General features: G+C 43.3%; 1 protein-coding gene across 2 annotated transcripts in view; it reads right to left on the reverse strand.

Moving 5' to 3' along the window:
* qin (tudor domain-containing protein qin) overlaps window positions 1-24160 on the reverse strand; it is a 118731-nt gene that overhangs the window by 66906 nt on the left and 27665 nt on the right. For both annotated transcript variants that reach the window (XM_075695736.1, XM_075695735.1), the window contains exons 12-18: window positions 19006-19132; window positions 16400-16471; window positions 14982-15046; window positions 9437-9547; window positions 6667-6828; window positions 4754-4928; window positions 369-450 (exon numbers count right to left, since the gene is read on the reverse strand). In XM_075695736.1, the coding sequence (XP_075551851.1) occupies window positions 369-450; window positions 4754-4928; window positions 6667-6828; window positions 9437-9547; window positions 14982-15046; window positions 16400-16471; window positions 19006-19132 (794 nt within the window). The remainder of the gene's footprint in view (window positions 1-368; window positions 451-4753; window positions 4929-6666; window positions 6829-9436; window positions 9548-14981; window positions 15047-16399; window positions 16472-19005; window positions 19133-24160) is intronic.

Genomic DNA, 24160 nt, shown 5'->3' on the forward strand with positions numbered 1-24160 from the left:
GAAATTACCGCCGTTGAGAGCGCGCCGGAGTGGCCGGAGACGCCTGCGCGGGCGCTGCATTTTTTTTTTCCCGCTGCGGCTTCTACGACGTGCCGCATGGCGCCGCCACTGTATATGGCCCCGTCGGCGCATACAATAATTGTGACTTTATCTGGTCGCCCGCGCTCGCTCGCGCTGACGGGAGTTTCACCTCCTACATGTCTTACTCCGTGGTTCGAACTCATGGAAGTTAGTAAACCCTTTTTCTTACTTCATTTTTGAGGCTGCGAGAGTGATGTTGCAAAGAACCGCGACGCTACATGGAATCGTGTATCTTAACCCTCACACAGTAAAAGCATAAGAGTTAAGCGCAGTAAAAGGCTACTCACATTTTTAGGCACCACGTTGTAGAGAGCGCACCTGATCGCCAAATGACCCAGCCTGTCAAAACGAGGGGATATGCGCCGCAACCTGCAATCAAGTTAGGTGTTATGATAACTATGCCACCCTAATAAATTGCAACAAAGAGGAAAAGCAGCAACCAACAGTGTTAGCACCGTCATTTGTTCTTGTTGAAATAGCGGCTCCACTGCTCTCAAAATTTTCATGTAGCTAGCTTTTCATGGTGCACTTCACTTAAAGGGCCCCTCACCAGGCCCCATAGCAAATTTTGGTTATACACTGAAAGTTGTTAGGTGTCCTCTAGGGAGCATTTTGCCGCAAGAAATTTTTCAAATTGGCTCATTAATAGCCGAGATAGAAATATTTCAGTGCCGTGAACCCATGATTTTAGGAGGCGAACTCCACTGCACAGCAAGACACTATGTCCGCTCGCCCCATCTAGCCTTCGCAAGCGAAACTCCTTCCCTGCGTTCTCCCATACTGGACCTCGAGGATCGCATTATGCATACGTCACGGGCGCCGCCTTCATTTTTTTGTCTCCTCGCTTTTTTTTTTTTTTCGGCGCTGCGCACTAGTTGTTGTGATTGTCTGGTTTCACCCAGTGCACAATTTTGTGTGTTGTGCACAAGGACACATAAGTAGCGGTATAATTCAGTGCTACACGAATACTGAGGCAGAACAAGCGGATCACAGAGCATGATCATGCACTGGAACACGGTAGAGAATGGCATAGTTTCAACACCTGTATACATGACTGCATGACCCTGCGAACAAGCAGACAAAGCGGAAGTATCTCTCTCTTGCTTCGGTGCGAAGAAAAAAAAAAGACATTCCGTTTGTGTGTTTTATTATTTCTCTAAACTTCAATTCGTCAATCCAAGCAACAGATCACACAAATAACAGATGTTGCCTTGAATAATTATTGAAGTCACATGTTGCCACAAACGACGCCACACTGCAGACCCAAGTACATAGGCGCAGGGATACAAGTAAGTCACCGTCCGGCTTGGAGCACGGTCGCCGCGAGGGAAAGGAAAAACGGTGTGAGGACTGAAATTTCTGACCTTTCCACGGCGCATAGTGATATAATTCTTTGCAAACACGATCGTTGGCACGCATTGTATGCTTCGCACTTGTAAGCTCAAAATGGCCAGACCTGGCGAGGGGCCTTCTAATAGAGCTGAACTTCATTATAATGATGCCACATCTGACACGAGAATATTTTCGTTATAAGCATATAGCCATTGCATGCTGATGGCAGCCAAGAAAAAAATTTAGATTTACTTTGTTATATCCAATAATTCATTATAACCATATTTGTTAGGTTGAAGTCAGACTCTCTTTCTTGGAAGGCCGAGACTCCACCGGTCTACGTGGTTCCTTGTCGCCACACTTTGGTGACCCAGACGTCATCTTGACATATGCTCCTGTGGTAAAGGCAGCCATGGACCAGCTATGAGACTAATACTATGAGTGCTGAAGGCCAGAGCCCTTCTGAGGAATGCGGTGAGCTCTCCCGTTTAGCCATCACCGTCCGCCTCCCCACAGTACTAGGACCAGCATCCCTCAGTGTGGTTTCTTCAAGCCGAATCACAATTCCAAGTCACTGGTATCAGCTCTCAAGCCTCAAAGTTTCATTACATTGTTTCAGGACTCTCACTCGCCACCACTGATGAAGTAGCGCATTTGTTGAACACCCCACTGTCTACCGCCGCCTATGCCAATCTCAAGGCAGCCCTGCTACAGCGCACAGCAGCTTCACAGCATTCTCGCATCCAGCAGCTTTTGTCCACTGAAGAACACAATGACCAATGCTCTAGTCAACTTCTTTGCCAAATGAGGCAGCTGCTTGGAGACAACATGAGATCCATCGATGACACGCTGTTGTGTGAATTGTTTTTGCACTGACTCCCAGCTACTGTGCAGATGGCCGTGGCAAAAACTTCTGCCATCGATCTTATCATACTTGCCGCATTGGCCAACAAAGTCATGGAAGTAGCCACCCCAACCATCGCAGCCATGACATTGTTTTCGGATGACAATACAACCACCCTGCAAACCCTTCTCTGCTCTTCAGCAGCGCAATCTCTGCTCGGCTCCTTGTGTGAGTGCATGGAACACATCATCTGTGCAGTGGAACGTCGCCGCACGTCATCTTCCCACGCAGCCGCAGTTCCAGCAAATCAAGACACACAGGAACCTGCCATGAAACACCACCTACAATGTCTGGCATTTGCTACTACAGTCGTTCCCACTTATGATACCGGTTTTAACAACATATCAGTTATAACAATGAGAAGCTGCTGCGCCGTCAACTTTTGTATGTTTTGCATGGTGAAATAACCTGCATAATACAATGCCCCATTGCCGCATTATTATCGGTTATAGTGATGAAGTCTGGCTGCTCGGTGTCCGAGCCGAAAGGTAGTGAAATGCGAAATCCTTGGAAACAAAAATAAAGAAAACGAGAAATTCGAGTCGCTGCACGATGGCCCAATGCTCGAACAGCCGCTGCGTGCACCTCTCTCCCGTGGCCCTTCCAACCCTCCGAACACGAATGGGCTGTGCCCATATTGCTACACCACGCCACCCTCCGAAACACGAATGGACCATGCCAGCTGCGCTGCTCCCATCTTGCTCGCTCGCTTTGGCTCCTCATTCAGTGCGGTTCTGCAAACAGCATAATCGCCCGTGTTCGTCTTTGTTGGTTGCGTCGAAATCATTCCTGGCCACGTGGTTTCTCAGCCACTTTTGACCCGCCGCCGTAACATAAGATGACCAACCCGCCCGCTGATAATCGGCAGTGCACGACTTTGCCATTTGCCGATTTTTTAAAAGGCCCCTTTTGAGCCAACCAAAGCGCTGCCTTGGTGGTGCTTGCATATCGCTTGACACCTGTGACCCCTCTTTGCAGTTATAGCAGTGCCATTCTTTAACGCCGACAGCCACGGCTTGTTCCGCGTGACTGGAGCGTGCAAAAAGCAGTTAAACGAGTGAGCACAACCAGCAGCCGGATGGAGAAAGGTGGTGAGGAACAGCACTGGCCTCCCCGCCATTATTTGACTTTTTCATGCAACCTGGTTTTAACAACTATCGCTTATAACAATGGAATTTTCGTGGCATTTGAATATTGTTATGAGTGGGTTCGATTGTACCACTGCTGTTTTGGAAACGACGCTCGTCACTGTCGGCGTCCCTGCGCTTGGTAGGAAAAGAGGCCGGCTGACCTCTAACGGTGGCAAGTGATCCAGCTCAACACACAAGTAGCCTTTTCTATGTGATGGAGAGAGTTACAGGACAACAATTCTTAAATCGACACAGGGGTTGACTTAAGCATTATTCCTGCCTAAGACTCCGACCGAAATGCGACACTGCGTTGTCTTTGCAAGTCGTCAACGGCATCAGAATTCCACCTTTTTGTAATGCTCCGTCATGCTAAACCTTGACCTTAGACAAGCGTTCCACTGTATTTTCCCAGTTGCAGACGTCCGTTGTGCACTCACTGGAGCAGACTTCTCGCACAACTATGGACTCCTTGCCGACGTTCAACGATGCTATCTCATCAACTCCTTTACCCAGCTGTCCGTTCCTGGCATCTCAGCAAGAAGCACATCGCCGATCGTGCCTACTTTTGCCATGTTGGACGAACCGTTCGCCAAGCTCCAGTTTCCCACTTTTGATGCACCTGCCGGATTGGATGCAACCAGTCCGACATTACGTGTGCTATCACATCATCACCTACAAACTAGCAGCCCGTTTCTAACCTCGGCGTTTGTTCCCAGAGGGCTTCGATCAAATTTCGGAGCCCTCTGTAGCAGCAGCAGCATCATTGGCATTGCATCAGAATGATACAGACGCTTGCGAAGCAGATGTCGCTGGCATGCGCTGGCACGGGCTAGCTTTCGAGGATATTTAAAAAACGCTACGCTAAGAGATCAGTCATGTCAGTTTGCTCATTCTCTTCCGAAAGCTGAGACTCCACCAGCCTACGCGGTCGCTCGTCACCACAAGCTGAAAGAATTGTATATGCCTGACACTCCTATTCATGAAACACTGGTTAATTGTGAATTAGTCTGCATGAAACAAGGTGCTGCACTCAAACCCAATTTCGTTCTTACCAATGTGACATATGCGCGAAGCCTGGTGTCTGCACCGGTAAAGAATAAAGGATGCTGAAGATAACCATCCTTCCAAAGAACATTTTCTTTTTGTTTTAAACTAAACAAAATGATGCCTCTTTGTAAGTTTTAGTAAGAACAAACCAGTGGTTTAGCTGAAACAGCTTTTTACTCCTGGCTATTTTATTTACATGGAATTCAGTATCATTTTACAAGAGCATGACAAACAGAAGCACATAAGTTGTTGTGCTCACCTAGTCAGAGGGACCACCTCAGAGTTGCCGTAGTCGACATAGAACACCTCCACATTGACAGTGCTTTGCCTGAAGCTTGTCCCATCAACAAGGCACATGTCACTTGAAAGCATGCGCTGGACTCTGCAACGGTACCAGTTGTTGTCCACATGGAATTGCGCCAAGTACAGCCCTCCTGCAAAAGATATGGCCATCCAAGACGAATGCGCAAATTGCTGCAATGGTAAAGCACAAAACGAAAGTGTTGAGGCGGTGCAGTCATGAGGCATACATGACCACTGTTGTGCCCTGTTATAACAATCAGCACAAATTCTCATCTTATGGCAACAAGTATTGCCAAGTTGTGAATATTATATACTGATGCTCGACTGCGAAATCCGACAATTAATAAATGCTATTAAAACCTTTGAGGACGAAACATATAGAAACCCCCCCAAAAAATGTTTACCTCATTAGAAGTGCGAAGTAAACCAAGAATAACCAGAAGTAACGAAAATAAAAAAAAATATGCAGAATCTTTTTCAGTAATAGGGGGAGCGACAAGGCAGAAAACTGGAAGTGGGCCTCGAAGCCACCTATGGCTTGATTTTGAATTTGTACTGACGTTTCTCTTCATAGGTGAACCATAGGTGAACACTGAGTTTGCTTTACATTATGTGTTGTAGGGATTCCCGGCACATAATGCTATCTGTTCTTGTACTAAGTATTGCTTTGCTGGAATGTTAGCAGATGGCGCTTTACTAACAATGACATCATAAAAGGAGCAAACGCTGAGCTAAAAGGGGAAGCAGGTGGCTGCGGGACGAAGGTAGCACACAGGTAGAAGACGCAGCGGTTTGCAAGGGGAGACCCAGTGGTCGATTTGTAGGTACCAGGGCAGTGCGGTGAGGCTTTTTATATTTCCCAGCTCTAAATTCCCAATTCCTAATGTTATTTGACCTCGTTATCTAAATAAACGCTCTGATTCCTGTTTGCATTGTCTCCGGAACCCATGCCCCTATAAAGCAGAACTGCTGCAGTGCATGATACCACAGCAGCCAGAGAACTTTCATCAGTCTGTCTCCTCTGACCATGCTTTCAAAATAAATCAAGTAGTCCACCAAACTGCTACTTCCTTGTCCTGTGTACCTGCTCTAAACCAACAAAAGACACTTGCTGCCTGTCATTTAGTGACATTTAGCCAGAAACTCCATGCTCAATACTGAAACTCGGAAAGAACAAAAATTTTTTTCTGGTGTGTTACCTGTAAGGAATAGGTACTCATCCATAAAAGGTTAAAAGTTGAGATGAGTATTCAGTCTCACATAGCATGATTGGAAGACACCAATCACATTACATATCTTTAATTACAACTGATTTATGATTGCAATAACTGGAAATACAAGCTGCCTGTGAATGGCCATAATGTGTACTGAATGACAATATTGCCTTGCAATAAAGAAATGACAAAATATTTGGTATTCAATAGTTAGGCTAATTATTTTCACATTAGCATACAATTCAGAAATTGAATTGGGGCTAGTGAAGCTGCCAAATTAAAGCTTTCCTCCAGTTATCCTCATCATCACAGGGAGCCCTTTATTATGCATTGATATAGGGAAATTAACTTTCAAAGAATCTCAATTCAACCATTCATCAAACATCCCTAGAAGCGAGTCCTGTTGAGCTACAGCAGTGGCTCCCAACTGATTTCTCTCAACTTCTCCCCAACAAATTTGGCAGGGATGTGCTCTTGTTGTATGGGCAACTTAATGTACATAAGTTTCCAACACAAGCATTGGCTTCAGTAAATGCGCAGCCTTTAGATGGCACAACATTAGGCAGCTTGTCACATCAGAGGAGCACAAGCAACACCGAAACCTTCAGTCTCTATCAACTGTACACATGCGTGACACAGCCGAAAGGGTGCTCACCAACTTTAACCTCCTCCTCAGACCGCAGCCTGGAGTCCTGTGTCATGCAGTATGTATTGATCTCATTCTGCATTCGCTGCAGCTTTGCAGCCATGGAGCACAGCTGCACATAGAAGTTGGCGGGATCCCGAATGTGAGACACCATCACTCGCTTGTTGTTCACTAAAATCAAGATGGAAAAAAAAAAAAATTGATACTAGTGAGCTTTGGTGGAGACAGCAGCACTGCATAAATATATCTGTGCAGCCTCAATAGAACTGTTTACATAACTGGTTTATACAGGAACCAGCAACATGGTTTTTATTTGTGCTATAGGCCACCACACGTCTGTTAGTGAACAGACCATGACAACAGTGACACTTCTGTTACTCTTCGCTCTTTAAACAATACTCTTTGCCAAGTAACCTTTAAAATATTGTCCATATATATTAATCTCGCCTTTTGAGAAAATGTCCCGCCAGTAGAGTTGGTCCGAATTGATTTTTTGCCTGCATGAATGCAACTACAACATCATGATGTGTGTTTGCAACAACACGCTGTGTAGACTGTACGACAAATTGCACAAATTGAATCCCCAGTAAAACTATGTCTTCTGAAAACAGAGTGTCTAATTATGTTTTAACATCCTTTAATTTTCAACAAGTAAGCCTTGCATCCCTTGACACCTAAGCATTAGGTACAACCCCCCGCCCCCCCTTTTTTTTGTGGTGTTGATTGCACCAAGGCGGCGATTTTGTAGCGATGCCTTTCACTCGATTCTATGCCTCTCTTCCACCTCTAATCCACCTTTGACGGCTGGCTGATTCCAATGATAATGTGGGCAGAGCATCGCTCTGACCACTGATGAAGCATGAAGGGATATAGCATAAAAAATGGCATTGATACGAAATTGCAGCCCAAAAAGCCTTTTTTTTTCAATGCTCAAACACTGATGGCCATGTGTACACCTCTGCATCAGGAGTGCATAAGACCACCGAAATGAAGGCATCACTGCAAATGCATGCACGCAGGCACATACTCCCGGCCTATAACTAGTGCTGTTTACCATTTCATAACTATACGTTAACTAGCAAAAGTGAGCACTTCATTGTTAAGGCACATAGTTTTTGTGGCTGCAGGGTATTTAATCAAGGCATGACACAAGCACATACTAAAAAGAGCACACTTAATGTTGCACTTAATGTTTTTTACTTGGTTATGTAAGTACACTATCTGCCACTACAACCCACAGATTAACAAGAGTTCCTTACGAGCTTCCAGGCAAAGAGCAACACACTGATGTTTAAAGATAAAAAAATTCCCAATAACATTTAAAAATTTTCACCTTTCTCTTTACGAAAGCACAGTGTTTCAGCCGCCTAACCACATCACCTGAAACCTACATGCCACAATGAGCACTGCAACATCAAAAGCAAAAAAAGAAAAGTCTGTTCAGTGCTAAGTCATGAAATCTCACAATTAAAGGGACACTAAATGCAAATACCAAGTCGATGTGGACTGTTTAAATACCATTCCAGAAACCTTGCAACGCTTGTTTCATGGCAAGAAAAGACTTAGTTTATGAGAAAATTGAATTTGAAGAGTCCAAATACCATTTTCGAAATTCAAATCTTCTGCCACCCAACCAGGGAAGTGGTGACGTTGCACACACCCTTTGCTGCCGTCGATGAGTGAAACGGGGCGCGACAGACGGCACTACCGAGATAAGACAGAGCGGTGGATTCGCCGCTGCAGCTGCTTTTTGGTCAAGTAGGGTGGACCTTTCGGGCAACCCACGACATCACTTGGAAGTTGAATTCTCTGCCACGTGCAGCTTGTGCGAGTTTCACGAGCCAGCAAAACTAGCGCAGCACTACGCTATGACGAAACTGCTGAAATGCGAAAGCGTGGCCCAGGTGCAGAGCAACACCACCTAGGTGGTGTTGTGCAGAGTTGACTGAAAACGAAAACCTTCGACCACCCACATCGTTGTCAAGGATAATTTCAATGAGTTATTTTTCTCTAAAAGTGAAATAGAACTGGACAAGTAGCACTTTATTTTGTCTTATAATACAATACAAGGATGTTTTTTGCAACAAAAATTTAACTGAGGAGCGCTTTCGTCATTGGGCAAGTGCTTGAAAGTCCCGGAGGAGTTTCTAATTATGTCCTGCATTTACCTCAATTTCTCGGGTTTAAGGCTCTGTTTGCGATAATATTGATGCTTCAGAGATTCTCGAACACTAATCTATCCCTTTAGCTTGACTTAATATTTGCCCTTAGTGTCCCTTTGAAGGCCAACTGCAAAAAATTTCACTTTGGCTAAATTTGTCACAAATGAGCAGTACATACCACTAAGCAATTTCAGCAAAGCCACAGGGCTGCGAATTGCATAGTTTTCTTGTTAGCAGGCTTTAAACAACACATAAGCAGATGACACATGCAGCTGGTGGTTGCCACTATGACACAAGTCCCGGCAAGGTGCAGGCAGCCGCGAGCACCACCTTATCTCAGAGGGCATGCCAAGGAGCCGCACACTATGGGACATCCGTCGCTTCTGGCGAGCAATAATGGCGGTTCTTTTTTTCTCTCTCTCTCTTTTTTTTAGTTCGGTGTCAAAAACTACTATTTTAGTAAGCTTTTCATGATGCTTTGCTCTTGTTTCAAATGTCAAATTTTGACACTCTTATCTACACTATTATGAAAAAAATAAAAGGCTTTTGACACGGTCCGAAATTTCATTGCAATTGGCCATTAAGTTGTAGGGAAGAGTACGTAGGTGATCACATACATGGTTCTGCTGCAGATGCCATCTGAGGCAGATCGTCACTCGAGATGCTTGATGGTGCTGGCGACTGCTCATCCAAAGACTGCTTCTCACTGGAGGATTCCGATTCAGCGTCTGTTCAAGAGAAATTGCAACAAAAGTAAGGACAGCACAAAAACATAGTGAACAAAACAAAGCACATACTGATGCAGTTGATGTGTGGTGTATACAGTAGCACAGCAGCCCACAATATCTTAGTCCTGAAGGGTATCACAAATGTGTAAAGTGCTTGCATTGAATGTATGTAAGGATGGTATTTTAAGAGTGTGTAATGAAGAATTTAGACAGTAGAGCTAAGGTTGGGGTTAGTTGGTAATACATATTGAATGTACAACCTGTTTACCTGCATAGGTATCACTTGTGTAATGTGTACAGCCTGCAAAATACAACCTGTCCTGTATTTCAAAGTAACATGCTGCAATCATTCAATTTATACAATTTTAACTTCTTTGAATTTCAGTCTAACAACTGCTGGAAAGCTCATCAGTACACATTTTTCTGGAGATTGCACTTGAGTACAACAAGATCTGCTTTAATGTTCTGTCTACCATGTGCTTTCTTTACGTTCCCTAATGCACAGTTCAGCACATGTATGTATGCAATAAATTGCAGAAGTTTTGAGTGGCCCAACTACATACTGTCAGTGGTGCTGGCAGTCTGAGAATTAGGTTAGAAGCTTTTGATGATGTACAAGGTCTTTAACTGATTGTTTTGTAGAGTTTAGCATCTCCAAACAACACTGGTACTTTGGAGGCACCATTACAAAAGTCTCCAGAACAATTTTTATCGCATGGAGGTTTTAATACTCTGCACATCATTTCACAGTGCAGTTATATTCCATATTGAAGCTTTCTATTGAGGAACTACCTTATATGTCACAAGTGCAACTCGCAGACATAAGCTCTTGTCAGATCACATATTTGTGCATCTTTCTGCTGCCCGTAAGCAAAATACTGTTTTCGCCGCGAGTGCAAGCGGTGAGCCATGACCGCTGTTCGCAGAAATGTGTCACTACACTTGTTCAGTTTTGAAGTGGTTTAGATCTGCGACACTTTCCATGTAGTAAATATGTTGTATTTGTGACTAGAAAGTATAAAACTTAGTGTAATACTGAATTACGTGATGCAGAGCTATTCTTTTTCTTTCATATGTGATGCACTATTTTCGGTTGTTGACTATGTATGAAACAGAGCATAACAATTAGTTTACACACACTGGGGTATATCTTTGTCCCACAACAATAATCATCACCTGCTTCACTTCCTTCTTAAAAAACTGTGCACTCTACTCCCATGTCAAGAATGCTGTCATGCTGATAATGTGCATGCCATTCGCCACCTGAACGTACAGGGCATGCAGCATTAAAAGAAAGAAAAGGCAAGCTACGCGAAAGATTATTGTTGTGGAGGACACATATGCCCAATATGGTATAAACCATTTTTACAATGCAGAGGAGTGCACATGGAGTCACTGGCATTGGTAGAGAGCGGGGGCAAAGCGGCAGCAGTGAGTGGGCATGGCTGTCAATTCAGCAACACGTCCTGTTAGGCACATTGACTGGTGGCCGACAACTCGTACACATTTAGCAGAGTTACTAGCAGCGTTGCACGCCATAACATTCTGGGAGAATATGTGCAAAATGATCAGTAAATCCTCATTATGAACTATGTGTGTATATATATATATATCCGCGTAATGAATGCACTTTTTTTCCTAATATACTGAAGCGAAGTTGGGGGGTGCAGTTATAATGCAGGGTAAATTTCATGGAGACATGTTCAAAACAGCAAAAATTGAAAAGTAAGAGAATAATGATTTGGAACATGCATAAGATAACTTATTTTTGCAGTAAGAACACATGTCTATCATTTGCAAACAGTAAATTCACTCTGCATCGAAACCACCAGACCTGCCATTCAGGTGATTGGCCACTTCATCCACATCATGGTTCCACCATAGACTAAAGAACCAATGCATCAGCCGCGCGAAGTCGGCGCGGCCTAGGCCAACCGTGCGTGGTGAAACTGAATGCGAGCTCCAAACAGCGATCTTCAATCTCAATCCAGCTCGTACCCGCAGCCACCTCTGGCCGTCTGCCATTATCACAAGCATCACGTTGAAGCATGCACCTATTTTGACAAGCACACTGTGTGCGTCTCTTTCCTCGACCATCCTACTTATCGACATGTCAAATTTTATCGATGTCCGATCAGCGTATCCGTTTCATGAGCAGATAAGCTCTATGTCCCATAGTAGGCATTGTAAAGTTTGGAGTTGGGCATGAATTAGATGGTAGCTGGCCCATGCCATCGTCCAACTCACCCACGCTGAGGACATTGTTGAAGTGAGAGACTTGTTCTCATCAACAACGAAGAATATGGGTTTATTTACAGTATCTACATAAGGATGTTGCAGTTCATCCGTCTAGCATGACTGCCAGAGAAAGCACACTGAGGAGCCACGCAACAGCTCCTTAAATACACTCTGTCTTCCCTAGATCCCTAGGAGAGGGAAAACGTTCGACCAGAGTCATCATAGCCAGGCCGCCTTTGAGGGGGAGCGCTTACACACGCACTTCCGCACAGGTTTCACTACCCCCACCGAGGCGAGATGGTCTTTGCAGAACTGGGTCTTGCGTCTTGAAAGGCGCGTGGGACGGTACCGCTAAATACGTTCCCTCAGGAACTCCCCCGCTCCCGACAGGCCAGGTTGGTGATGGCGAGCTCACTAACACAGCCTGGTTCGCCGACCTCGTTTAGGCATACCGGCGACAAAGAGTTGCTGACTCGGCGTATTGTCCTCCTCACACAATCAGTCGCCACAGCAGACATCATGAGGCCAAGAGGCTACGAAATGACGCCTTGTCGTTTTTTCAAAGCAAGTCTGCACAGTAGACCTAGTGGCGCCGTTCGGCTGGAGACTGACAGTCAGTTCCTAGAAAATGCCAACCCCGCTGCTGCAGTTGGCTCGTAAAACTTTGCATGTCGGCACCTCTGCAGGCCGTTCCTAACAGCATATAACTCGCTCATCACACACATTGAAATCCAAGGCAGGCAGAAAAGCGAGCCACAGACATGCGAATTCTACACTACGCCCGACTATGACTAGTATGCTGATCAAATGCTGGCCTCCCCTTCTTCACTTAGACTCTCCCGTGTGCCGTGCCCGGCCGCGCGCTCTCCTATTACATCATCGTAATGTACGTAAACTGTGTATGTTGCAGAGAGCCAATTGCGTTTTTTTCTCTCTCGAACCTGCGTGGTGCCTTTGCGCTGGCACTGCTGGAAAGCATGTGTTTAGCATTAAGTGCGCTTGCTTCAAGCACAAATGCGAGTCAAAAATTGTAGTCTCCAAAAAACTACAGCATGGCCTTTCAATCGTGGGACTGCACAGCAGCAAGGTCAGGGGTGCGTGCATTACGCGAGGAAAAAGAAAATTCATATTTTTCGCGACTAATTTGGGGGTGCTTTCAATATGCGAGCGTATCCATTACACGGCTAAATATGGTATACATACGCAGATCCAACGCACATCACTACATTGCATTGGTCAATTAAATGCTATCCAACAACCAGCAATGAGTACAAAATCTTTTTGTTTTCATCCTACGCAAGGTGTAGTTTATGTTTACGCACCATGAAAGTCACAACTTTAATATCATAAAGCTTTGATGGTTACACACTACACTGTTCACAGGTTATGCCGAAATTCAAACCAATTCAGGTGGATGCACAGCGGAAGGTGCTGACACCAACGATTTCATGAAGACAAAGGTGACCTATGATGACTGCCAAGGTAAGAATGATGAAAAGTGAGTACACAGAGAAGTACGACACATACATCAGGCGGCTGGTGCCGCCAAGAAGGGAGACGGGGATAAGATATGTGCAAGTGAACAGCAAGCAGCAAAAGAAGAGAGCACCTCCACTATGTGCAGCAAGAGAGGAAGTGGGAAGCCAAGTGGGAAGCAAATGATTTGTCTAGGGTGAGCCGAGACGGCTGGTTCGTGGAACACCGCCAATGCGAGTTGATAGAGCAGTGGTAGATTTACAGAAAAAGGCAGAAAAGACTGCGACACGGAGATTATGTCAACTCCTCAGTTTTGGCACGAGTGATGGCAGCAGGACTTTCGGTGGCCATTTTCTATGCAACAATGTCGTATATTGGTATGCAAAAAATGATGATAGCCTTCTAGAGAGATAATCTATCAATCTAACTCAACTTATATTTTCCTTTAGTGTCTCTTTTAGGACTATACACCTTTTCTGTCATAGTGGCACACATATACCCAATGGCTAAATCAAAGAAAATCAAAGAAAATTAAAGAAAATTAAAGAAAATTAAAGCAAATCAAAGAAGTCGTAGAATATTGTGCATTACTTTGTTAAGAGGGTGGAGTGCTTTAGAGATATTTAAGAGTTGACATAATTACCGTATTTACTCGTTTAAGGTCCACATTTTTTTTTCTTGATTTCTTAGAGATGGTAGGCTTTACATGAAGAAGGCTTATGGCTTCTCACTTAAGCCTCGAACTGTGCACAGACTAACACAACGCAGAATGCTATGCAGAATAATGCAACCACTCACCCACCGACTGTAATCACTGTTATTGTGTCGTCCTCGACATTTTCACTGTCCTCAATGTTTGACAAGCTCACCTCCTCGGTGCTTTCCCAAGGGTGGTCATCCTCCGTACCGTCCATTATTATTTTAGATACCTGTCACCTTAAGGCTCTTGATGACAGTCTCAATGGAAACCTCATGCCTCATGTTAAGAATCCACGTGTGCACTTCCTGCAGAGACGCCCTCTTAGGGCGCCCAAAAGCGAGAGGCAGCTAAATCTGCTAAACAACATGCCTCAGAGCAGCAGAGACCGCTGAGGCAACCTGGATCTACGTCACATGATCATGTGATCATGATCTGGTGGGATACAGTGACGATTACAGTGCCATCGTTGGCACAACAGTAACTAGTATCATCTAGTAGCAGCTTGCAGAAATTCACCAGCATGCAGCTACTGCCTCCGAGATTGCGACGATGCGATGGTGCAATCCCGGAGGCCACACATGTGGGTACGCACAGATGCTTAAAATTGTGTTCCAAATTTTTGTACTCCAAAATGGGGTAGTGGGCCTCGCACAAGGGTGGGCGTTACACGAACAAGTCCGGTATGTACAGGCTTTATGCGGTGATATTTTGTTTGATTATGCAGAACAGAGGTGCACTCACTGGCACTACTCTGTTGGTCAACATACTTGGCTAAGTACATTATTTTAAGAAGTTTGTGTCAGTGACAACCTTCACACCAATAGATGAGGTGCTCACATCGTTTAGTCCCCAGAGACCACCACAAGTGCTGTTCTAGCATTTGAACAAACATTCTGTTACAATGACAAAGCTCGAGTACATGTATGAGCTAGAACTCCCATGTATTAGTAGCATTCCTCCTTTGTGCCAAAGACAAGTATATAAAAATAATCTCACAGCTGAAAAAAAAAATTGTGTTACCTGTGTCATCCTGATCATCCTCCTCATATCCCTCAGGTAGGTCTTTCACAGACACAAAGGATAATCTGCCAAGCAAGAAAGAACTTTTTAACCAGGACATGCTAACGAAGGCCTTGCAAACTCCTTTAAGGCAAATGAACTTTAATGAAGAAAACTAACATCATCTGTAACAAAGGTAGCCTGACACAGCTGCATTGATGGACAGACAACGCTGTTAGAAGGAAGCCCAAATGAATGGTACTGCATTCAGAAAAGTAGCATGAAACAAACTGAAATTAAGCTAAACAATTTAAAAGTCCTATTCATCAGCAGACAAATATCATGCACCTGAAATGTCAGTAACTGTTTCACAAGATGACTATACATGACACAGTGACAATGACTGGTAAACTATCAGTCACCATCATTCAGAGGGCCACATCATATCGCATTTCACGCAATAGCTTTGTTTCTATTTCTGGCAAGAGGTGTGTATTTCAATGAGAATATCTTTCCAGATGAGCTGAAAAACTAAAGCCATGTACAAAAGGACAGCATAACAAAACTTAAGAAATCAGTGCTTACGTCAAATACAGAGGCAACTGCAAGAAAATGTGACAGGCTGTTCAGGAATCCTAAAGATAACTCCAAAGTGGAGAAGATCAAATCTATTTTAATAAGTAGAACCGGCAGCATTGGCTTCTAAACAAGAAGCACAGCTGAACAACAACTGAATTTTACTAGCACTAGTACAGTCAAATATTGTTACAACAATGTTGCATCTGCCATGAAAATTTGTTCGTTGTATGTGATCATGGTTATAAGCATACACTGATATCGGCAGGAAAAATTCCAAAATTGTTAACTGATTAACGCAAAATAAATGGAAGCCTGGTGCCTTAGGCAGGACACAGTAAAGGGTCTCCTGTCAACTTCGATTGTCCATTGGCAACTTGCTGATATGTGGCACTTAAACAATGCCGAATTACAAACATGCTTTGCACCACAGTTATTATGCAAGTGTGCAATCAATGTGATCACACAAGATCAGCACGCTGGCTTGCCCGATGCAGTCCAGCCAAGCCAAGTAACTGGCCATGCCACATACACGCACCCAGAGTGTGCCATGGCAAGTTCCTATTGCTAATCAGTAGACATTTTTGCTACTAGAATACATATATTGAGCTATCAGGGACCAAATGTTCACTGTATTCAATATTGCCTCAAAACTTGCATTTTTGGTTTTGTTGAATTGAATACTCTGAGATAAAGTACTGGAAATCAAATGTTAGATTTGCTTCATTATATGTAATATTTTTAATATCTGTGTTCGTTATTATGTGGTTCGACTGTGTTGGTAACAGTGAAATCTCACTAGCCATGAGAAAAGAAAGTTAAAGAAAACATGCACGATAGAAAAGAAGCACAAGCTAACATACTTTTCTGGAGGCGTGAACCGCACCTCACCATGCGACTTCAACAATTCCTTCAGTGATGGATCATACGTGACTCTGGGAAAATTGAAACGATAAAAAAAATTAACAAGGCACATGTTCTGAGCTAGCAGGAACTAATATATATCAACCCCTAAGAGAGGCTCCACTGCACAACGAAAATGTGAAATTTGAATATGGAGCTTTTTTTTTTTTAATGGATGCACAGAAGTAAAAAAAATTCACACAAATGCCATGGCAAAATTGTTATTCTGAGATTTTACAGGCCAAACCAATTTGATTATAAGGCACCCCGCTGTGGGAGACTAAATTATTTTGCACCACCTGGGGATCTTTAACCTTTTAAGGACGATAAAAAAATGCCAATACGGGATTTTTTTTTTCATGCAAATGATCTGTATAGTCATTAAAGCAAGACCATGCGAAAATTTATTAGAAAGATGTATTTTATTAGAGAAAAAATATTTTTTGTAGTTAACAAAGGTGGGCTTCACTGCCCACAAGTGAGTACGATCCCAACTCACGGTGCAAACGATCATCGTGTAAAGCAAGACCATGTGAAAAAATTCTCTCAAAAAGGTGAACTAGGAAAAAAATTCCTTTACACCGTAACAAAGCTGGGCTTCACAGCACATAAGTGAGTCTTTGCGCCATATTTCACTTTTCAACAGCTCCTTGCTCCATCTCATGCTATTTACAAGCCTAAAATACATGCATGCCATCTGGAAGAAGCACGGAAAAACATGAGCTCAAATCACCTTCAGCCCAGCATTAAGAACAAAAAGGCGCTGGGCAAGCTGGTCTCATCATTTGCCTTTTTTGCAAATATGAGCTTGACGAGCTCAGCTCGTGTTCCATCCTTAAAGGGTTAACATGCCCTTGCCTTCTAATCTGAGTACACAAATATTTTCTGCAGTTCACCTCCATTGCAATGCGGCTGCCGTGGCTAGGGATTGAACTCACAACTGCAGATAGTCAAAATTTTAAAGCAAACTTGCCAACCTCCCCGTGGTTTGGCAAGTGACATACAGGTGGATGTCAATTTTTCCTTACATGAATGTTCCTCCACCTTGCAGAATTCTGCAGAACTGATGTGCCATATATTTTTGGGTATACAGTCAAACCCAGTTATCACAATACCAGTTTTAACAACGGTTATAACAACCAGAAGATACTGCACTATCAACTTTTCTTTGTTTTCTCTGGGGAAATAACAGTTTACTACAATGCCTCGATGCCACATTATCGGTTATAACAATCAAATCTGGCTGCTGGGTGTCTGTGCTGAAAGGCAATGGGATGCGAAATCCTTGAAAAGAAGAAAGAAACAGTGAAATGAAAGCTGCTAAACGATCGCTCATCACCCTAACTGCCGCCACGCACTTTTCTGCATCGCCAGCCTTGCACGCATCTCTGCCACTACACTTCCACCCCTCCAAACATGAAGGGGCTGCGCCAACTGTGCCATAGCATAAAGAACCAACTGACAACTGCGTTGACAGCACTGTCACTGCTGCTCCCAGATTGCTACTCACTGGGCCGATGGGCCCTCATTGTGCCCAATTCTGCTAATGGATTAAGTCGCTCATGCTTGCCTTTGTACGTTGTGTCAAAGTCGTTCCTGGCCACATGGTATCTCAGCCTCGTTTGACTCGCCGCCAAATGGAAGATGGCTGACCCACCCGGTGATTATCGGCAATGCACGACATTGCCGGTGAAAAGAAAGTGCACAGCTATAGATTTGGAAATGAAGTGCTTCTAATGATGAGGTGATTGTCACGAACGTGCTTGCATGAGATAGCAACAGTGACAGCCAAGATGGCAGCGCTGACGCCGTAAAGCAGGCTGCCTCAACATTGTCCTGGCGGGAGGCCCTGTAGGTGATTCAGTCCCTCAGGGGCTTGTTTTCGTGAGGGACCTTCCGCTGCACTATGTGGAGCACCTGTATGCCTTGGAAGAGGATGTTGCGAAGCTTTGCGTAAAGCAAGCAAGACTGACAGACCTGGGGTTTTCTCGTGCAAGCCAGTGGGAAGTACATGGTGAGATGCTTGTGGCAATCTCGTCCCAGCATTTCTTCTGGATTTCTCAAGCTAAGATGTTGCCATGGCAACCTTCCCACGTTTTTTTAAAAGGCACCTTTTGGGGCCACTAAGGAGACACCTCGGCGGAGCTCGTATGTCACTTGCTGCCCATGACCCTCTTTGCAGTTGTTATAGCAGTGCCATTCTTGAACGGTGACACCCATGGCTTGTTAACAACACATGATCAGAGTGTGCAGGAAACAGAGCTAAACAGTTGAACGAGTCAAGAGAATCAGAAGCTGGATGGAGAAAGGTGGTAGGGAGGAGAACTCACGTCCCCGCTATTACAGTTTTCTCATAACAGCTCTGCCATCCCCCATTTTGATATTTTTTTTTTTCATGCAGCCAAGTTATAGCAATTATCGGTTATAACAATGGAACTTTTGCGGCACTTGAATGTTGTTATAAGTGGGTTCGACTGTATATGTGAAGCTTGTGTGTGCCCCGGCAAAGTTTCATTGTTTCAGGCAACATTTAACATGCAATGAATGGCAACAGGACAGGACTCACTCGAGGTCAAGCTTGTGATCTTGTAGATCATCCAGAAGGAAGCAAGAAATGTTGCTAAATGACTTCAACCGCTCCACAAGGTGCGTGGCATTTTGATGTGTATTGGTGGAAATTGCAGAGTTAACTTCTAGAAGGGCAAAATAAGAAGAAAAAAAAACGAACTCAAATAAAGTTGCATCCAGAACAACTAAAAGAAATGTATTCGTATTACCAGTCACCAGAGCAAATTAATATGGCACAGTTAAATATCGATATAAGAAGCTTCAATATAACGAAGTTCTTGATATATAATGAAGTATTTAACTTTTCATAACTTCTTGTCCATAGAGCACCATACATTTCAAACCTTAATTTAATGAAATGTAATGTGGCTGCTTGGGCTTGTTGCTATGGCATAGTGGTGAATTATAGCACAGATATACAAAACAGCAAATACAAGACGACAGACAAGCACTAACTTCTAACAGAAACCTTTACTCTCGGCGACCCGTGTTTAAAGCCGTTACTTATCAAATTGCACATGCACAATTCACTCTTAGTAAGGTTAACTCCTTAACTGACAAGTACACAGATGGTGCATTGACACAACCAGAGCCAAAACATGAAATCATATCAGCCTCAATTGCTTGGAGTGTTATCTGATCACCGCTTCTACTGATAACCGTGCACTGAGCAAACAAAAGTTCACAGCCACGCAAGCCGCAGTGACATGCAAACCAACCATCATGTACGGTTTTCTTGACATAGGGTGTTCTCTTAGTTTCATGCGGCACCAACTCCACTCTCAATGTCTTCACCGATGAAGGCAGCAATTAAGTGAAGGAAGCATTGGATAATCACTTGAAAAGAAACCTGGAATGGTACCAGCTATCGCAGCGCGATTCTCTTCTATTATGTGGCCAGGGGATACAAATTTGGTGCATGCACTGAGTGCACTTATGTCTATCTGTAGCAACAGCATGACTGGTCGAAAACTGGACTGACCAGGTAACAGTCAAGCAGTGGCATACTCAGACTATCACTTTTAAAGATAACTTTGGGAAATTATACATGACCAGCAAGACCCATCAACAGGCGACAGCGATCTTGGAACTGTGATAAGACAGCCTGCTTTGCCACTGTGATAAGACCGAGCACTTGCCCCTGTGCCAATAATGCCCTTGTTTGTATGACAATGTGTCTGGCACTAGCAAGGTGAAATTTTGCATCAGAGAATACAGCACTTTTTTGGCCACTGGTGGAATACAGTCACTTAACTTCTGCCAAACCTAATATTCCATATTTCCACTTATTCCTGTTCCTTGGCAGTGCCCATCGAATTTGAATTATCGGTTGGCAACAAGAATAGGCGGTTTTAGATCTGACATAATATCAATAAAAGAACAGCAACACATATTCTGTCAGAAAAGTTTGGCCCAAGAAGGATTGAACTGCCTTATTTCTCTCTCTTCCTTCTAAAAGGCTGAACTAATAAAAAGCTCTCTCCAACAAACTTGAACTGAGTGAACACATTTTCAATTTTTTTTTTAATCCCAGGAAGATTTGTCCCAATGTTATCAGCATGCCAGTAAGATCTGTCGCAGGTTGAAACAAAACAACTTCTTACTAACCCCTTCCGCGCCAGCTATCATCCTGAATTCTGAGCAAAATTGGCCAAATTTATTACTGTGAAATCCTTTACAAAAAGCAACATAGACAATACTTAAAATCACATTTACAAAAGCTCTGTCATTTATGGCAAAAGTGAAGCTTAAATGTGCAACACAAATAAATAAAAGGCAACATTGATGAGAAAATGAAAACTGTAAGAAAATTAAAAATTCACCGATAATTACGATGCTTTCCAATGAGAAACTTGAGTGCGGCTCTACGTGTGTTTTCATTTCGGGATATATTGAGGCTAGGAATTTAAAAGAGACATGTAGAAGAGTCCGCAATCGTCGAAAATCTGATCTGCGGATCAAGCGCATTGGCTTTTGTACATGACTCGTCGGTTATAATTTTTTTAAAATTATTTATTCAGCATTGATTTAGACACAGTGAAGGTCTTGAAGCACAATATGAAACGCACTTAAAATAATTGTACATAAAACACACAAGAAACCAATTAGCACAATGTCAATCAGAAAGGGAAAGCAAATATTTTTTCATGGCACTTTTAAAGCAGTTTAATGATCTGAAGTTTTGTGCAATAGTGATTGTGTTGATGTGCATTTATGAAGGATGGGACTAAGTATGCTAGTTGTTTTCCACCGTAGCTGGTCCTGCAAAATGGAACTCTAATATGGTCACGCCTGAATGTAATTGCTGGTGTCACGTGGCTTCCAGGAAGTACTACACAATTCGCGTTACGTATACAATCAGATTACAAAACAATCAGAAACCATGACAATCGTAACAAGCGCAAACGAGACCAAACCAAGCAAACCAAACAAGTGCCAGCGAGAGCTGATGCGAGCAGACGATAGTACAAAACGAACAGTCGCCGAAGGAATGGGCCATTAAGAGCTGCGCTCTAAAAGTACTTTCAATGAACTGAGCTCGTCCATGGCAAAGAAAGGGTTAAGTGGGGATGGACTGCAATATCAACTAAAAATGTATTTTATTTATTTTAATGCGGAGATGCACCAGCACCTATTGCAAAATGTCTGAACCAAGTGGCAGACAGCCTGAGATGCGCAAGAGGCAACGTTTAACCCTTTGAGGGTAGATTTTTTTTTGCCATATGCGACTGCCCAGGGTCAATTTTTTTATTGCAGATTCCGATTCTACTTAGGGACTTATTTCGAAAAAAAATTACCGTAATTATTCTAGGCTGACTGTAAAGTGAGAAAAAAATATTTTGCATTGGTATGTATGCACTCTTCATTCATGAATAACAACAATAAAAAAGGAATGAACTTATCAGAATTAAAAATTTCATGCATTTCTATGCACATAGTTCAAGCCTTTGAAAATTCGCACATGAGAATATTTCGCAAGCCTCAAATGTTCCTTTTCTTACACTAATACGTATGTCCATAGCGTAATTGAACTGCGTAGATGTGTGCACTCAAGAAAAATGTTTGGTTGTGTGCCCATCAAAAAAAGCAACACGAGTGACAAACTTCCGCTAATCTACATCTTATCGCCAACCAGCTAGGGCAATTATATTTCGCGTCTCAAAAAAAAAAAAAAAAGAAAAAAAGAAAAAAGAAATGGAAACGCATGCATGGCGGCATCCTTCCTATGCGCACCCCTGTGAGCACTAAATGAGTGAGAAGCAAGCGGTCGCCCTTTGAGCGATTAGGAACGAGATAGCCATCAGTTTCGCAAGCTCAAAAAGCCGTAGCCGCCCGCGAAACAAAATCCAAATGGCTGCCGCCCGCGCGCACGCCAATGCGCGAGCGGTAGTATATAGACGCACGGGAGCAAACTAGCGCTAAAATAAACTATGCAACGAAAACCGAGAGAGGGAGGCGCGCGAAAAAAATTCCCTGTATCCCCACATAGTGGCGGCACATGACAGAAAAGAAAAAGTTAGGAAATTGGCACATTTTTTAACATACGGACGGCGCCGTAAATATACAGCATCGACCATTTTTGGACTTGTTCGGGGCGCCGTATATTTACGTCATTGACCGTCAAAGGGTTAAGAATGCCACTAAACACGCCCCTCCCCCATGACTCTGCCTGGTTACTACGGAAGCTTGGGCAACAACCTATGGTGTTTGCTTTGTTATTCGGTTTAAAACATACAAATGTATTTATTTGTATGGTCATTTAGTAATTAAATGCCTGTGGTTGCTTTAACATTTTCAATAGTTCAGTATACATCTCAGAGTGTCATCATGGTCGTGATAGTTCCTGCGCAAACACATAATTTAAGTAGGTGCCCAAAAACGACATTTATTGGAGCATGCACAGTTAAAGCCGAAGTTTATGGCACAATGAATCACTATAGTTATTGCAACAATGCCAAAAATAAAGTTTTTCAGACCCTTGGTGTTACACCAGGTGTGCTTTGCAATGCTGAGCAAAATGGATCATAATAGGATAAGATAGGCAGTCTTTCAGGCCTCTGCCAAAATCAGGAAAAGGATTAATACCAAGGTGAGTGAAAGAAAGTGTATTAAAAAGGCAATCGAAAGAAAATAATTGTGAATAATATGCACCAGGAGCGTTTTAGGCTAACTTGTTGGAAATTTGAACATTAATTCACATTTTCTCAAATCACCATTTTCGCTGACAAAGGGAGTATCTCTGCAACGTCTGTACTTTCTAACCAGATATTTTTTTTTGTGAACTGCTCCTGTATGCTTATGCCACCTAATGAACTAAATCAAGTGTGTTGCCACCAAAACTAATTTCTTATTTAAGTCATTGGTATTTAAACTTCTTTTCGCTATACAAGGTCAAAGCTACAATTATTCTTCTGGTTCAGAACAAAGCCTAGGGCATAAAAAATTACAAGAAAAATTTGGAGCTACTTTCATACGTAAATCTTCCTTCACAAAGAAAGAAATATTAACCCTTTCAGGGTCAATGACGTAAACATGTGGCGCCGTGAACAAGTCCAAAATGGTCGATGCTGTATATTTACGACGCCGTCTGTACATTTAAAACACGTGCCAATTTCCTAACTTTTTCTTTTCAGGTATCTGCTGCCACTATGTGGGAATACAGGAAATTTTTTTCTCGTGCCTCCCTCTCTCGGTTTTTGCTGTATGGTTTGTTTTGGAGCTAGCTTGCTCCAGCACGCCTATATACTACCGCTCATGCATTGGCGCATGCGCGGGTGGGCGGCGGTTTGGATTTTGTTTCGCGGGTGGTTTCGGCTTCTTGCGCTCGCAAAACTGATGGCCATCTCTTTACTGATTGCTCAAAGGTCGACCGCCTGTTTTTTGCTCATTTAGTGCTCACAGACGTGCGCATAGGAAGGATGCTGCCGTGCGTTCGTTTCCTTCTTTTTTTTTGGAAATTCGCGAAAACTCATTGCCTTTGGTTGGCGATAAGATGAAGATTAGCGGAAGTTTGTCACACGTTTTGCTTTTTTGACGGGCACACAACCACACAATTTTCTTCAGTGCGCTCACCTAAGCAGCTCGATTAAGCTATGGACGTAAATATTAGTGTAAGAGCAGGAACATTTGAGGCTTGCAAAATATTCTCGTGT

Source organism: Dermacentor variabilis, chromosome 6 (assembly GCF_050947875.1).
Source record: "Dermacentor variabilis isolate Ectoservices chromosome 6, ASM5094787v1, whole genome shotgun sequence".
Taxonomy (NCBI): domain Eukaryota; kingdom Metazoa; phylum Arthropoda; class Arachnida; order Ixodida; family Ixodidae; genus Dermacentor; species Dermacentor variabilis.